Raw genomic sequence first — 15,920 nt, 5'->3', positions numbered from 1 at the left:
ACACACACACACACACAAAAAGGGAGAGAGGATTACCGGGTCTTGCATAGAGACAATCAGCGGCCCTCTCCTGTGCATACTGCGTATCTGGGTTGCATTGGGTCCTGAGGATACAATATGTAGACGGGGAAAACGATGGCGTAGAACTAAGATAAGCAAGGTACTTTACACTCTATAGATGCGGAAGCGGACACGGCCTGGATAGGACCGTCAGCGAAAGTCAGCACCTATGACTGGTTTGTTGATCAAGCTGCTTCCTCACTCCTGAAGCTCGCGGACCGAGATTCCCTTGGGGTGTTAGGTCCTGTTGGATGGCTGGATTTCCCATCCCATCCGGCCCGGCCCCACATTGAACGTCTTGGCACGGAGCCATCCGAGCCGGAACCTCTGGAACTTTGGACTTGGACGCTCGATCGGCGGCGGCGTCGTCGTGTTAGCCCAGGAGTCCACTCATCAACCTCAGCTGAAACCCCCCCTGACAGCGACGGGGAACGCAAACGCCTCACACCTTGCCGAACGGGTTCACCGCCTCCTCTTTTTTGCCCCGCCCGGCTTTACGCAGTACGTTGTCTGTGTGTTTTGGCGTTCTGGCCCCCCCCCCCCCCCCCTCCCAGCCTTGACTTTGAGGTGGCTGGACCCGCTGCGGCCTCCAACCAGGCACCACACCTGACCTGCGTACACCTCGTCGTTTTATCTTCCCCAGAGAGCGCCGACACCGCACGGTGAACAACAACAAAAACACAACCTGAGCTTTGTGCAAAAAGATTCGAGACTCGAATATCCCACCGAGACACAACGAGTTGCCACTTGGGCTAGTCATCCCAGGTGTCACAAGCCGCTCTTATTTTTTCCAATTCCAGACAGGCCACTTCGAAGAACGCCCACCATGACCATGACCACCACCGAGGAGCCTAAGCCCCAGACTCCGATGCAGCAGGAGCTGGAGCAGCAGCGGGAACAGCAGGACGGTGTGATTGTCACCAAGCAGCCGGTGAGTGTTTTTCGTTCTCAGCTCCTGTCCATCGTCCTGATGTTCCTTTCTCTTGCCCCCATTTTCTACCACCAACCTTCCCGTTGTTGCCGCCGTCGTGGCTGTTGCTGTGGGTGAGACTGTCGCTGTCGCTCTTGCCATTCGGGAACCCGACTTGCTCCGATGAGGCCGGACAGGACAGGACAGCGCCTCAACGCAATCAAGCCCGGCTCATGAGGGAATGGATGGACGGATGGACGGATATGAAGAGGGATCCATGGTCGGCGCTTGATGATGGGGGTGAGGAGAAGGAGATGATGTGACGGGAAACGGACGGGATCATCACAAACGCCAAAGCAGGTCTCATCCACCTCACAACACTTGCCCCCCCCCCCCCCCCCCCCCCACACACACATAGCACAACTGCCGAAGCATTGCAGAGAGACCCTCCATTTGGAAGGGGAGAGGGTTTTTGACGGAACAGGGGCCGAGCCGGGCAGAGGCAGGGCTAACCACGTTACCAACCCCCCCATAGACCTCGCAGCCCCGCATGGACATCAACAACGCCCAAAACGACGACCTTCGCCTCCGCGGCGGCCTCAAGCTCTGCTGCTGCGACGTCCGCTTCCACGCCCACAACTGCCACCCCCGCATCTGGTGCTCGTGCTGCGACGGCATGTGCTCCTTCTCCAAGTGAGCGCGCGCGCGCGCGCGAGCGAGCGAGCGAGCGGGGAGGGTTGGATTGGGTTGCAACGGTCGATGGGCGGGCCGACGGTGAAACCGGGTTACGTACGGTCTAGGTGCCTACTGCTACTACTACTACGACTACCACTACTACTACTGCTACTACGACTACTACGACTACTACGACGACTACTACGACTACCACCACCCTTACCCACCTAGGTACCTAGGTCCCTTGCCTAGGTAGGTAGGTAGCTAGGGTTGGGAGAGCTTCGAGGAAGGGAGGGGAAGAGGCGAAGTCACACGAGGGGGAGGAGTGTGGAGTGGGGAGGAGAGGAGGGAGGACGAGGGACGGGAGGGACGGGAGGGACGGGAGGCCGGGAGGGGGGCGGGGCGTATGTGGGTGCGTGGGTGTGGGTGGGTTCCCGGGAGGTTTGAGGTTGAGAGGTGAGGGGAGGAGGGTCTGTGGATAAGGGGGTGGCTGATGGAAGGGAGAAGGCATTGCCGTGATTTTGTCGAGTGCTCGCCTGCGGTGGGATGAGTGAGCGTGGCTCTTTTGGTGATGGTGATGATGACAATGATGTAATGATGAGTGTTGGTGTCGAACGAGCATACCCATAGGAGATTGACTTTGTTCTAAATCTTGTCTAGGTCTTGGTGTGGTGTCTTAACATGGTTAGTAAGAATGGTGTGTTTCCCCGGGGTTTCTCTTTCTTTCTGTACCTTTACTCAATCACTTGCTTTCACCTGTTCTTTTTGACTTTTCTCTCTTGTTCATTGAACTCGTATTGATGAACTCTTATGTTGTTGCTGTTTGGAAGCCAGTTTCCCCACGTACGCAGGTCTCTGCGGTTGATTCCCTCAAACCCAACCCCCTTCTCGGAGACCGATCCCTAGCCAAAATCATGCCCTGCCTCGTTGCTCCCAAGATTCCGACGCTCCTCGCGGGTCCCTCTCAGCATACCGAGCTGAGCGTCTCGGCTATTTCAGGTTCCCTCTGCCATCTGGCTGATGTTCGTCACGCACCATCTTCGCTTGCGCGGAGCCGTGGGAGACGTCGGGAGGCGAGCCGTTTTGTTTTTGGCGCAGGACACGACGCCGTTACGTTGGCGACGGGGATCTACCAACCCGCTAAGGTATCCAATGCGAGCGGCATGCTGGCGTGGGAGGGCACCGTCCAAGGATCTGTCCGCTAATTAGCGCAAGGCTAATTATGTACTGCGTAGAGCTGAGGCCCGGGACCGTGCGGATCGAAACGCCGTTTTATGGGCAGCCCGAGCCGACGAGCTGGTAACCGCGGAGGAGCTGGACCTCGTTGAGGGGATCTCGGGATGGTGACGAGGTACTACTATGATGGGTTTGTGGAATATCACTTCATCGGATGTCCACGTTCCAGATGATTGGTTCCGGCCCAGCACGGCCAACCGCAATGGATGCAAGATTGTTCCGCCACGGGCGATCCACGTGCCGCATCTTGCAGACAAGCTCCAAACCTGTGATCTCATCCGCTGTCGGTGTCGGGTTCGGGTCCTCGGTGTCGGGTTCGGGATTCTATTTTGGGTGATGGCTAGGGCTGGATAGGATGCAAGCCACCAAGGGTCGTAGGGCGCAGCTTTGGACGAACCGGACATCCAACGCTGCAGTTGCAGAATGGGCAGGGGATGGCCGGAACCAGGTTGGAAAAACACAAGGAGTTAAGGGGTGCTTTCTGCGCAGATACTGTGTAGACCTCAGGTCAGGTACACGACGTAGACGTAACCTTCAAGGTGATGCTTGCTGAGCCGACGGTACCTAACCGAAAGGTTCCTGTCCTTCAGACAGCTAACTACCGGTAGTGAATTGTTTGACGTTGTTCATCCGTCCGACAGCCAGCAGTTATCAATCATCAGCGTTCTGCATGGAATTTTCTAGCGTTGGAAGGTCCATGGCCTCGATACCCTCTCCCTAAGCACTCTGTGCGTTTTGTCCACTGGGAGGGGGAGGGGGGAAAACGAAACGGCTTCTGCAACCTGAGGTGACCCGTTGATATCAATGACGCAAGCACAGTGTCCCAACATGTTGAATAACGACCTGAGGTAGTGAGTTACCCTTGACCGTCGTTTTAGGTCCACAGAATCTGGGTACCCGACCTCCAGGACGCCCCGGTTTCCTGCCGGGCGCGTTATGGAGCAAGGACCGCCCAATGGTTTCACTTCTAGGCAGTTACATAATACCCCGTATGTCTCTCTCCCTGGCCCGGGTGGGTGCCTTACCGACATGGTACCTATACATCTCAAAGGCACAGGGCTGGTTTCATTTCCTTGCCATGAGCAATCACTGCAATCACCACGTAGGTAGGTACTTGTACGGTTGGCCGGTCCGCAGTGCCTGACGTTTGAGAGAACCCGAAGACCCTCTTGCGAGGCAATGGCTTTTTGCGCTGACGTTGCGGAGGGGCGCCGGAGCCTCGGGGGGATCGGCCTGGACCCCGATCATGGCCAAGAGGCGGAATTGTTGTGGCTGGCTGGCTGGGTGGAGGCTGGGGAGGGGGGGGGAGGGCCGAGGCCCAACGCTGGAGATGACTTGGGATGCAGAACGACGTCATAGGCTTGGCAAAAGGCTTGGCAAGGGTGAGACAGCACGCGCATCCTGGAGTGGCGCCATTTTTCACGCGAGGGCGCGGGATTGGAGGGGAGGGCCATGAACCTGAAGACTTGTCTTGCCCCCGAGCTGCTCGAAGCAGCTTGGCGTCGTGGGGAAGGACCAACGGCCTGCGCTGGGGGGAGGTTATGAATTGCAGTTCTTCAAGGCATCCAGGGCTAGCTAATGCACTACGACGATTTGATGCAAATTGACCACGACATCACGTTGGTGATCGGCAGGATCCGCGATAGCCCCCCCTTTTCTTTTCTTCGCGCGCGCCAGGGGGCACGGTCAGTAGGTGGGAGAGGGACGGCATTCCAGAACGACGAGGGGGGGGGGGGGGTCGGAGAAGACAGGGAGGGACAGCTGGCGAAAGGTCGCTCCTGTGTAGGGACCCAAGGGGCCTTACGTGTATGTATAATATATACAATGCATAACACTAGTTGTCATCTACATACGTACGCCGTGGTGAAGACGTGATTGTGCAGGATCAGGAACTGGAACGCATCCCGAGGAGCAGGAGCGGACCCGTGGAGGTACTGGAAGCCAGGACGGGACCATAGCAAAGGAAAAAAACAAAAACCACCCAAGCCCAGAGAAAAAAGGGTCCTCGGCATGCTTTCGTCAGAGCCCAGACGGACTCTAGGGTGGATCCTGAGGTCCATCGAGACCCACCCTGTGACATGGAGACGCGGCGCGAGCGGGGCGGACCTTGTCGGCGACTGTCACTTTCTGGAACAAACATCTGGGGTTTTCTCTCCTTCCGAATTTTCGCCTTTTTGGATGAAAAGGCAGTAAGGCGCAACCTCGATCAATGGAACCCGGAAGGATCGTTGCCGTTCCACACTTTCCTTCCAGCCTACAAACCAACCACCAGGGTAAGTTCGGGTCCTTTGCAGGCGCAACGCGCCCTTTGTCACTCCAGGCAACAGACAAGACCATTCTCCTCCAGTTTATCACTTTTTGGGGAATTGGGGGGGGAGAGGGGGCGCTTTTGGCTTTCTTTATCCCCTTCCTGCACGCCAGCACGCGACCGTTTACAAAAAAACCTGGAACAAGGACCCGTGTTACTTTCATCCACCACAGCTACACTACGTCCAGGTTGAATCCGGCCCGTCTCGACGGCTCATCCACGGCACGACCAAGTCCGTGTGCACCACAACATCCATCCTCCTACCCGTCAACACATATACCTACCTACCTGACTACACAGTACACACACACACACACACACCTATACACATATACACATACATACATACGCTCTCTCTCTCTCTCTCTCTCTCTCTCTCTCTCTCTCTCTCTCTCATACATCCCCAGCACGCCTTCAGCTCGAGGTTTCTCTCCCCGCCCCCCTTGTCACCCACGCAAACACCCATCGCGCCTCAGACGGCAGTTGTGTGCAACAGCTCGCGGCCTTGGCTGCAGAAGCTGAATCTCCCACCCTCCTCCTCATCATCATCATCCCCCAACCCCGATCCCCATCCAACATCCATCATATCCCTTAGCCAGCTCCCCTTTTCGTCTTCGTATTTCTCACAAGCGGACAAGCCACCGTCTGTTGCCCGGTCAGCTCCTCGTCCTGGTTTACATTTACATTTACATACCTCTTCTCTCTTCCCTCGCATCCTCCAACGCTCACCCACTGACGGCGACTTGGCGCAGGCTGCCGCTGCTGCAACACCCCAGCCCTCCCTAAACGGTAAACCGACGGTCTAGACTCATCCATTGCCTGATCGCCCCAAGCACACCCATTGGGTAGTCCTCTGCGACTTGGCTCCCTTGGTCCTCTTGTCGCCTCCAACCTTCCCTCTACCGCGACCCGACAACGTCACCCTAACCAACCCTCCGATGCCGCGACACTCTTGACGCGACCCCTTGACACAATGGCAAACCCGGTGGGGGAGGACAACTGGGTCGCGTACGTCGACCAGCTGCGCCGCGATGCCCGCGACCTCGAGGCCTGCGTGCGCGTCGTCGAGGCGTTCCGTCGCGCAACCTTGGCCGAGCCCGGAAGCCTCAAGGTGTGGATGGAATACTGCGAATACTTTTGGTCGCTCTACACCGATTGCGAGCACGCCAACCTCCCGCGTTGGTCCCCCGACGAGATCCAGATGGGCCGCGAGACCTTCACCTTCGATGCCGCCCTGAACCTCTGGCAGGAGGGCTACGAGGCCGTGCGCTATCGCCTCGACGACAGCCACGAGCTCTGGAACCGCTGGATCTCGCTCGAGCTGGACCTTCTCCGCCGCACCGCCACCGAGGCCGGCGTCCGCCGCATCACCCACCTCTTCAAGGACCGTCTCACCGTGCCCCATGCCACCTGGGACGCCACCTCGCAGATGTTCTCGTCCTTCCTCTCCGAGTACAACCGCCACGGCTACGAGACCGAGATGCAGCGAGTCACCCAGGACGCCAAGCAGGCCAAGCGCCTGTACGACCTGCGCGATCCCTGGGAAACCAAGCTCGCCGCCGCCCGCCGCGCTGCCGACCCGGACGCCGTGCGCAACGTCCTGTCCGAGTATCTCGAGTGGGAGATCCGCACCCTCAAGTCCAAGCAGAACGCGCGCGACGCCCCCGTCAACTTCCAAATCTGCCTCGGCCTCTTCGCCCGCGCCTTGACGGGCCCCCTGGCCGCCGACGACTCCACCTGGCTGGACTACGCCGTCTTCATTTCCACCACCCACTCGGAGCTCAAGGCCGGCCGCTCCGCCGTGCCCGCCGCCCTCGTCCCCAACATGCTCGACCTCCTGCAGCGCGCCGTCCGCCACGTCCCCTGGTCCGGCCCCCTCTGGGCCCGCTACATCCTGATCGCCGAGGAGGCCGGCCTGCAGTTCACCGACATCGAGACCATCAAGCACGCCGCCACCGACAGCGCCCAGCTCGACCGCGACGGCATGGCCGGGGTGCTCGACATGTACGCGGCCTGGTGCGGCTACCTCAAGCGCTCTGCCATGAAGGCCTCCGCCACCGAGGAAGAGGTCGACGTCGCCGAGGTCGGCCTGCCTGCCGCCATCGAGGACGTCCAACACTGGGGCAAGCGCAAGTACGGCGACCAGTACCAGGGGGATCCCGACTACCGCCTCGAGAAGATTCTGATCCAGTTCTTGACCGAGAAGAAGGACGACGTCGAGGGCGCCCGGGAGGTTTGGGAGGAGCTCTCCCGCGTGCCCCTGCACGCCAACAGCTACGACTTCTGGCTGAACTGGTATCTGTGGGAGATGATGGTCTTTTCCGCGGCCCGCTCCAAGTCGCGAAGCCCCGTGCCCCTCTCCCAGGGCCTGCCCGTCCCTACCCACGCCACCCGCGTCTTCACCCGCGCCCTCCAGGTGCGCACCGTCGACTGGCCAGAGCGCCTCATGGAGGTCTATCTGAGGCACTGTAACGACTACGAGCCTGCCGAGACCCTCCGCGAGGCCCACGACACAATTTACAAGACCCGCAAGGGCGTCGCCAAGCGTCGCGCGCGCGAAGCTGCGCAGGCCGTCCAGGCCGCCCAGGAGGCCGCCGCCGCCGAAACGACGGATGGCGCAGGCGCGCAGGCTGAAGACCAGCCCATGACGGATGCCGACGGCGTTTCGTCGGCATCGCCCGGGTCCAAGCGGAAGCGTGAGCAAACGCTAGACGTGGAGGAGGATGCGGCAGGGCACAAGCGGGCCAAGAGCGAGGCCCTGCCCGGGGACGAGCCGAAGCGCGACCGCGAGAACACGTCGGTCTGGCTGACGGACCTGCCCGCGGACATCACCCAGACCAAGATCAAGCAGTTCCTGCAGGGATACGGCCGCATTGTCAACATCGACGTCAAGAAGGGCGACGACTCCGCCGTGGCCCTGGTGGAGCTCGGCTCGCCCGACGATGCCCGGTCCGCCCTTCTCCGCGACGGCCGCTACCTCGGCCAGAACGTCGTGCGCGTGTCGGCCGCCACCGACTGCACTCTCTTCGTCACCAACTATCCTCCCGAGGCCGACGAGCAATTCTTGCGCGGGCTCTTCGACAAGTGCGGCGAGATCTTCGGCGTCCGCTTCCCCAGCCTCAAGTACAACACCAAGCGCCGCTTCTGCTACGTCACCTTCCGCACCCGCGATGCCGCCGCCGCCGCCACCAAGCTCGACGGCAAATCGCTCGAGTCGGGCAAGTACCGGCTCGTCGCCAAGTTCTCTGATCCTGCCGCCCGCCAGCAGCGTCACGGGGCCCAGGCCGAAGAGCGCGAGCTGCACGTCGTCAACCTCCCCCGCAGCATGTCCGAAGACGACGTCCGCGGCATCTTCAGCAAAGCCGGTCGCGTTGTGAGCGTGCGCCTGCCCCGCACCATGGCGGGCCATAGCACCGGTACCGCCTTCATCGTGATGGAGACGCGCGAGGAGGCCAAGGAGGCCATCCGCACCCTGGGCGGATTCGTTTTTGGCCAGCACCCCATCAAGGTCGAACTCTCCCGCCCGCCCGTCGCAAAGACCACGGCTACCACTCGCGCCTCACGACTCAGCACAATGTCCCCGGAGCCGGGGCCATCGGGGTCGTCCACCTCGACGCCGCCTCCCCCGGCCCCGGCCGACATCGCCGCCCGTACGATTGCCGTGCTCAACGTGCCCGACACCATGACGGATGCGCGCCTTCGCACGGTCCTTGCCACCGCAGGTGTGCCTGTGGATGAAGCCGTCAAGTTTGTGCTGCATCCCAAGCACGGAGGTGCTGTGATCGAGTTTGCGACCCAAGCGGCCGCTGGCAAGGCGAGCTTGGTCGTGGACGGGATCGAAGTCGATGCGTCGACCGGCCTGGGTGACGGTTCCGATGGCACGGGGAAGAGGAAGCTCAAGATCGCCACGGTACAGGAGCTGTTCAAAGCGAAAGCGGAGAAGAGGGTGGATCGCATCGACAAGCCTTCTGCTCTGGGGGCCTCGTCGTCCGCCTCCTCTGGACCTGGCAGCGGCGGGAGCACGAGCAACAACGGCGTCAATCCTGCCGATGCTTCTACCCCTGCTACGTCCATGCAGCCGCCTGCGCTCTCTGTGAGAAGACCTGTGGTGGGGAAGGGGGGGCCGAAACGGCTGCTTGGGTTTGTTGGCGCAAGGAAGGATGCTGGGTCTGGGTCCGGCTCTGGGGCTACGGGCTTGACTAATGGCGATGTGCCGGCGAAGAACAATGCCGACTTTAGGAAGCTGTTTTTGAACAGCGGTAGCGATGGCGTGGGTAGCAGCTCCAGTGCCGCTCGGGAGGTAGATGGGAAAGAAGAAAACAACCACGGCGGTTGAGTGAGGCGAGGACAAAAGCGATATGGATGGATCTATGGGAAAGGGGGCTTCGTCGTATACCTACTTAGTTGAGGGAGTTCTGTTCTATTTCCTGGCCATTGTAGCACTAGCACGAGGTATGATACCACATGGACGGATGGATGAAATAGGGCAGAGGTTTCATTGCGTGATACGCGGGGGTTTAGCAGGGTGCTTGCGTGGTGACGTCTTGTTTTTGTTTTGTCATGGGCCATGATGACAGGTACTCTCTTCAGTGCTTGTGTGCTTGCTTACTGTTGGCACTAGGTATGTTCCAGTGGTAGTCATACATATCGATCAACTCTTCATGCTGATCTGCTTGTTGTTGTGGAAGAGCTGACCCTTCTCTCTCTCTCTCTCTCTCCCTCTGTCTCTCCCTCTCTCTCTGTCTCTCTCTCTCTCTCTCTGTCTCTCTCTCTCTCTCTCTCTCTCTCTCTCTATATATATATATATATATGTGTGTGTGTATGTGTGTGTGTTTGTATTCGCCCTTTAGTTGTATCATCAACGTAGCACCAGCCACTGCGCTACTGCGCCAGCCTGATGAACCTTCCCAAGGCCCCTAATTACACCGCGGTCTTGAGAGACCCAAGCGGATTCTGGCCTACGCCCGGCAGTATTGTTGGCGCTATTCTGGCACTGTGGTACTTGATGAAGTAGGTCGGCTTCCACTGTCGCCTTTGGCAAGTCCCGTAAGAGTAGGTAGGGTCGTTTCGTTCCCTCCTACGGTGTGCTACTTTGGATTGCCAGGAAGAGGGGTCGTCTTCGGAGGTTTAAGAGAGATGGCTTTGTGTCAATGAGACTTTGCTGGTGTAGAGACTATAGTAGACATGATGAGTCCGACAGGAGGTGATTAGCCCCCAACCCTGCCTAGCCTGTTGGTCATGAAGCTCTCATATCTCCAATGATTTGACACCCACCGGTGTGGCGAATATTTCTGGTTGAACAAAAGGTTGAAGGTGAAAGACATGGGACAAAGTGGAATACCAGGAAGAAAACAAGGGGTCATGTCTGCAGACTCTCCTCATCCTTCAGCGCAACAACCGGCCATGCATTCCGTTTCGCTCGTGGCTTTTCCCATATCCTGCTGGTCCCTGTGAAAAAACCAAACATCTCTAAACAGCAAAACCACAAAAGAAAAAAAAACGAACCCGACTTGGATTCGGGTACCAAGGGGCTCAATCGGGGATCGAACCCGAGACCTCGCACATCTTTGATCGCCTGTTGCCAGACGAGGGTGGATCAAGTCCAGCCCGAAGCGCGAATCATACCACTAGACCATTGAGCCGCTGTGATGGAGCTGGAAAGTTGCACATCTTATAAGCGGATGGGTTTGCCGCGCCTGCAGGGCCACATGCGCAAGAAACCCACGCACCAAGAGGGGAGCAAAGTGGACTCGCTCACATTGCCATGATGCATCCCAACATCAAACGGTTGTTTTATTTTCCCCTCCGTTTTATTTATTCTTTCGCCTGCTTCAAGCCAGGCTTCCAAGCGGGCGTGGGTCTTTGGCCTGCCCAGGCAACCAACCCCATTTGTTGTTGAGCCCCTGAGCCCCTGAGCCACAGCAAAACGGTTGGACCAAGATGCCAGGCCCGAGGAAGGCCATGGACGCGCTTGATCCCCTTGTACACAGTAAGATTAACCAACTACGCTAACGTAGGCATCGTGAGGCTGCAAAAGAGCCGCGTTCGAAAGAGGACAAGGCGAGCCGAACGCTCTTGGCACTGCATTGGGCATTGTGCTGGCAGACGGATTGCAGTATGACACGAAGGACGGAACAATGCCGGGGCTTTGGAGGACGGGAGAGCGTGGGCGTACGCGTGCGCGAGTTCAGAGATGATACTTTCAGCCAGAGGGTAATGTTGATTAGGCCCTGCAGCTGCTACTACCGCCTCTCTCTCCATCATGTAGACATGTATATAGTAAGTATACACCACAACGCCCTGTTCCAGCCTTGCCATCGTAGGTGCCCCCTCCCTCCTTCAAGCCAGCACCCTGGACAACCTCACCACCTCGTCCCTCAGCGCCTGGCTCTCCCTCGGCGCGTTCTTGAGCACCTTTTCCAACAGGTGATTGACCTGCAGCCCCGGCGCCGTGGGCGGGTTGCCCTGCGCCGTCTGGATCCTCGACACCTGGAACTGCAGGAAGAACTTGGGCACCTTGATGGCCAGGTTGCCTCCGACGGAGCGGATCCCCGCCTCGGTCGCGAGGTACACGTCGAGCTTGCGCTGGAAGTCGGCGAGGTTGGTGTTCCTCAGCGGCGTCGCCGTCTTGAACTCGTCGAGCGCGAACTGGAGCGAGCTGCGGCGCCTGGGGTCCGCGGCGAAGTTGACGGCCGAGAAGCGCACGTTGCCGGACGAGACGTCGGGCACGCCCGACAGGGTGCGGCGCGACGGGTCGCAGCGGATGCGGCCGCGGAGCTGCTCGGCGATGGTGGCCGTCTCTTGGGGGAGGGTCTGGGTGCCGATGACGAAGCAGGCTCGGGCTTGGCGGGCTTCGAGGTCGATGGGGGCTTCATGGAGGGGGTTAGTACCGGTACGGAGAGAGGGGGGAGGGGGGGGGTTCATGTGATGGGAAGGCCTCAACGTACCCGAGGCCACCAGGCCGGCGAAAAGAGCGATGACGGTGGTGAACTTCATGATGATGGCGTTGGAAAAGGACCGAGTTATAATACCAAAACCAAATACAGACAAGAATACGACGCAAGCGTCGGTATGGTAACTAATACGCAAGAAGAAGCGAAAGTACAAAAAAAACAAAGACAAAAAGTAAACAAACGAACAAAGGCGGTCACAGACGCACCATCAAGAAGATCAACACAGAGATCGACCGCCTCCGCGAGAGACGGACATGAGACGACATTTATTTATTCAAGTTCAGACGCGATGCCCGGAGCCGCCCGCTTCGTCCCTTGATCGCATCCTTTACCCGCAATCCCATCGCCGCTTCACCCTAAAACACATCGCCCCATGCGAGCGTTTGCCAGGGCGGAGAACGCCCCAGAAGCAGTTTGGGTGGGTAGGAATTCGCGCTGGAAACGGTTTAGCAGGGGGGGGGGGGTTGTTGGACCTGGATGACTGCGGCAAGTGTGGGCCGTTTCACCTCGGCGGCCCCCCCCCCCCCCCCTGAGATGTTGAGACATGCCTCGCGTTTCTCGCCAAAATGTCATGGCCGTGGCAGCGAGGTTCAGTCCAGTCAGCTGTACTTAGTACTCTACTGCGTATATGCGGAGAATGAGCCAACACGACCGCACATGGAACAGCGACCTGCTGTACGGCGTATGAAATGCTGTACGGTGAACATGTCCCATGTTGCTCCCACCCACCGGCACTTGTGTCAGTCATACCTCGTTGCACGGCCGGCTTCCACATGGCAAAGGCGACCGGGACAAACTAATAGATTCAGATGAAGTATGTAGTTACCAAAAAAAAAAAAAAAAAAAAAAAAAAAAAAAAAAAACAAAAGCCCTGCGCTATGGTCCGGTCCGGGGTATCAAAACATCTTCCACCTCCTCTTCCTCCTCCTCCCCTCCATTCCTCAAGCCTTGCCGCCTACTCTCTCCTTGGGAAGCCTTTTCATGCCTCCCACGGCTTTCGAATGCCCTTCTCCTCGTACCACTCCGCAACCCACCCCTTCATCTCCTTGACCGCCTCCGCCGCGATCCTTCTCACGCCCTCGTTCGCCTCCCAGTTGGGCGAGTACAGATCCGAGCAGTGCACGCCGCCCTTGACGACCCGCACGGGCAGCTTCTTGGTGCTCTTGACGGGGCCGCCCGGCCTGAACACGCTCGACAGCGTCGCGTCGCGCCACGGGTCCAGTTGGCCGTTGGTGTGCGCCACGCGCGTCGTGTTGGTCACGCCCCAGCCGCCCGTCCACCTGTTCACGTCGCGCGCGCGCTTGCCCTCGAGGAGGCCGTAGGTGGCGTTGGACGTGTTCTTGTCGACGGGGAAGAAGACGGAGCACTGCTTGCGCCAGTACGAAGGGTTGACGAGGCGCGAGACGAGGGTGGCGTGGGTCGCGGGCGCGCCGTCCTGCCACCACTCAAAGGGCTCGTTGCAGAGCATCCACATCCACTGCCGGTTGATCCAGTTGCCCGGCGACAGGTCCTTGTACGCCACGTTGGAGGCGTTGAGGTTTTGGAAGCAGAGCGTGTTGTGGGTGCCTTGCCACTCGGGGTAGCCGGAGGATTCGCAGACTGCATGATGTGGTTGTCTTGTCAGCATGCACACGCGCGCGAGCAAAGAGGTGGATGTCAAACGTGGTGGGTAGGAAGAGGAGGAGGAGGAGGAGGAGAGGGGCAATTCACTCACAGCCCGGGATCAACTCGTCCCTCATCCACTTGGCATAGCCCTCCAGCGCCTTGGCCAGGCCGACGCCCCTAGGGCCAGGCACCTTGTTGGTCGAGTTGGGCCAAACGTTCTCGACGTAGTCGCAGAAGCGGTAGTACGGGGTGTACCCGTAGCTGATGTTCTTGGCCGAGTAGAACTGGGTCGACTGCCACTGCCAGGGGCCCCATTCGAGAGCGCTGTCCATCTTGTCAGCATTATCGCGTGGCACGGTAGCTATGAGCTCGCATGCACAGAGGAGAGCGGGGGGGCGGGAAGGCTACTCACGCCGCGAAATCCTCATCCTCAAGGTCCTGAAGCAGAAACTTCTCCTTGAGCTCGCGCTTCTGCCTCGGCGTGCCGCGCGTCAAGATGCGATCGACATGGTTGATCACGGCGTCGACGTCGGCGCTGCAGTTCCGCGGCGTCGCCTCCTGCACGGGGACAAAATACTGCCAAAAGTCCCCGATCGCCTCCACCACGCCGCTCGAGCCGTAGTACGCCCAGAACGTCCCCGGGTGAAGCGTCGCGATCCACCCGGCCAGGGCGCCGACGTACGAGCCGCCCGCAAACACCCACGGCGCGCGGTCCGCCGAGCTGTTGCCGCTGGGGTCGAATGGCGGCACCCACTTCTTGGCAAAGTAGGTGAAATCCAGCATCGAGTTCTCCAGCGTCAGGTGCTGCAGGTTCTCCACCGTCAGGTCCGCGTACGGCGACGACTCGCCCCAGTACCTGTGCTCCAGCATCACCACGGCGCCGCCCGTCTGGTTCGCCATCCACCCCGGCAGCCTCAAGCTCGAGAGCCAGGTGCGGTTGAACCCCTCGGCGCTCTGCTCGCCGGGAGTGGCAAGGTAGATGGGCGAGCCGGGGCCCCGCCAGTGCTCGTGGCTGTACCAGAAGCGCTGCTTGAAGGTGCCGAGCGAAGGGTTGGAGTGGTCGATCAGCTGGTCGAACTCGCCCCAGCCGCTGACCGTTTCGGCGCGCCTCTGCAGCTCCGCCGAGGTGACGGACGGGTCATCGGGGCCGATGTCGAGGCCGGTGCCCCGGAACATGTTGGCGGTGGCGGAGCGGCCGAGGGCGAGAAGGCCCGCCGCGAGGGTCGTGGAAGTGGCCCTCATGATGAAGGATGGAGGCACGTTGGCGAGGCGAGAGTCAGCCACGGGAGGGAGGAGGGGGAAGGGCTGGTGGTGACCGAGAGAATGGGACCAAGGTCGCGGAAGAGGAGGAGAAGGAGGAGGAGGAGGGAAAGAAGAGAAGGTCCCGGGCGATTCCCTCGCAATGGCCTCTTTATCAAGATGCGCTACCTATGGGGGGTGTACAACGCAGGCACGACAGCGGGTTCGTGCCGCATGTCGTGCCCAGGGGCGGGCCGGGGGAGGGGAAAGGCCATGCCATGATCGCGGTGACAAAAAGGCAGCTGGCATGGCCCTGGGGCCATGGCAGACCCGGCCCTGCGGAGATGATTGGATCTTTCCTGGGGCCCTCTGCGCGACTGTAAGGCCGAGTCCGCATGCCGCGGCTGTGTAACGGGTGCCGACTGGGAAGTGGAATGCTCGCATCTACAGCCGGACCCGTTCTCGAGTCCGTCACCTTCCACATCCAGGCCGTGTCTTTTGCCTTGGTGGCCCGGAGCGGCTCCGATGTGGCGCTCGGAAATCGGCGGGTCCCGGCCCGCCACGGCTCTTCCGACGGCGCCAGTCCGGGGGCAGAACCACGGGCCCGGGCCGAATTTGGCTTCCGGCATCAAGACGGATCGGTGGCCGGAGGCCAAGGCTTGTGTGCGAAGGGTTGTCGCGCATAGCGACCCCCTTCCAAGACGGCTCTCTCCACCAACAGCACAAGACCATCACAAACATGCAAAACGGGGGCTGGGAGATGCGGGTCATCGATGAACGCGCGTTTGGATTACTTTAGCAAAAGAAAAACCGCTGCCTTCCTGGTTAGGATAAATAGCCTTTTTCCCGGCGGTCCATGCGGGACAGAATCAGGAAGGAGATGCAACCTGCCTCTTTGTGGGGGTTCACTTCGTAGCTACGCCGCGTACGTACA

The 15,920-nt window shown here is 59.7% G+C and overlaps 4 protein-coding genes and 1 non-coding gene across 5 annotated transcripts; 2 read left to right on the top strand and 3 right to left on the bottom strand.

Moving 5' to 3' along the window:
• Positions 1-886: 886 nt before the first annotated feature.
• VTJ83DRAFT_7538 (uncharacterized protein) lies at positions 887-1,667 on the top strand (the record flags this gene model as incomplete). Its single annotated transcript, XM_071014371.1, has 2 exons — positions 887-991; positions 1,506-1,667. The coding sequence occupies 2 exons, from the start codon at positions 887-889 to the stop codon at positions 1,665-1,667; spliced, it is 267 nt and encodes an 88-aa protein (XP_070863755.1).
• Positions 1,668-6,162: 4,495 nt separating this feature from the next.
• Positions 6,163-9,525, top strand: VTJ83DRAFT_7537 (uncharacterized protein; the record flags this gene model as incomplete). Its single annotated transcript, XM_071014370.1, has 1 exon — positions 6,163-9,525. One exon carries the CDS (start codon positions 6,163-6,165, stop codon positions 9,523-9,525), a length of 3,363 nt encoding a protein of 1,120 aa, XP_070863754.1.
• A 1,192-nt stretch (positions 9,526-10,717) lies between these two features.
• On the bottom strand, positions 10,718-10,831 carry VTJ83DRAFT_t162. The gene has a single exon. It is a non-coding gene; the product is annotated as a tRNA-Pro (tRNA).
• A 697-nt stretch (positions 10,832-11,528) lies between these two features.
• On the bottom strand, positions 11,529-12,185 carry VTJ83DRAFT_7536 (uncharacterized protein; the record flags this gene model as incomplete). The annotated part of the gene is made up of 2 exons (XM_071014369.1): positions 11,529-12,058; positions 12,137-12,185. 2 exons carry the CDS (start codon positions 12,183-12,185, stop codon positions 11,529-11,531), a joined length of 579 nt encoding a protein of 192 aa, XP_070863753.1.
• A 936-nt stretch (positions 12,186-13,121) lies between these two features.
• VTJ83DRAFT_7535 (uncharacterized protein) lies at positions 13,122-14,989 on the bottom strand (the record flags this gene model as incomplete). Its single annotated transcript, XM_071014368.1, has 3 exons — positions 13,122-13,741; positions 13,857-14,071; positions 14,160-14,989. 3 exons carry the CDS (start codon positions 14,987-14,989, stop codon positions 13,122-13,124), a joined length of 1,665 nt encoding a protein of 554 aa, XP_070863752.1.
• Between the last annotated feature and the right edge of the window lie 931 nt (positions 14,990-15,920).

Source organism: Remersonia thermophila, chromosome 7, assembly GCF_042764415.1.
Source record: "Remersonia thermophila strain ATCC 22073 chromosome 7, whole genome shotgun sequence".
Classification (NCBI taxonomy): domain Eukaryota; kingdom Fungi; phylum Ascomycota; class Sordariomycetes; order Sordariales; family Chaetomiaceae; genus Remersonia; species Remersonia thermophila.
This window is presented reverse-complemented; position numbering and strand designations above follow the sequence as displayed.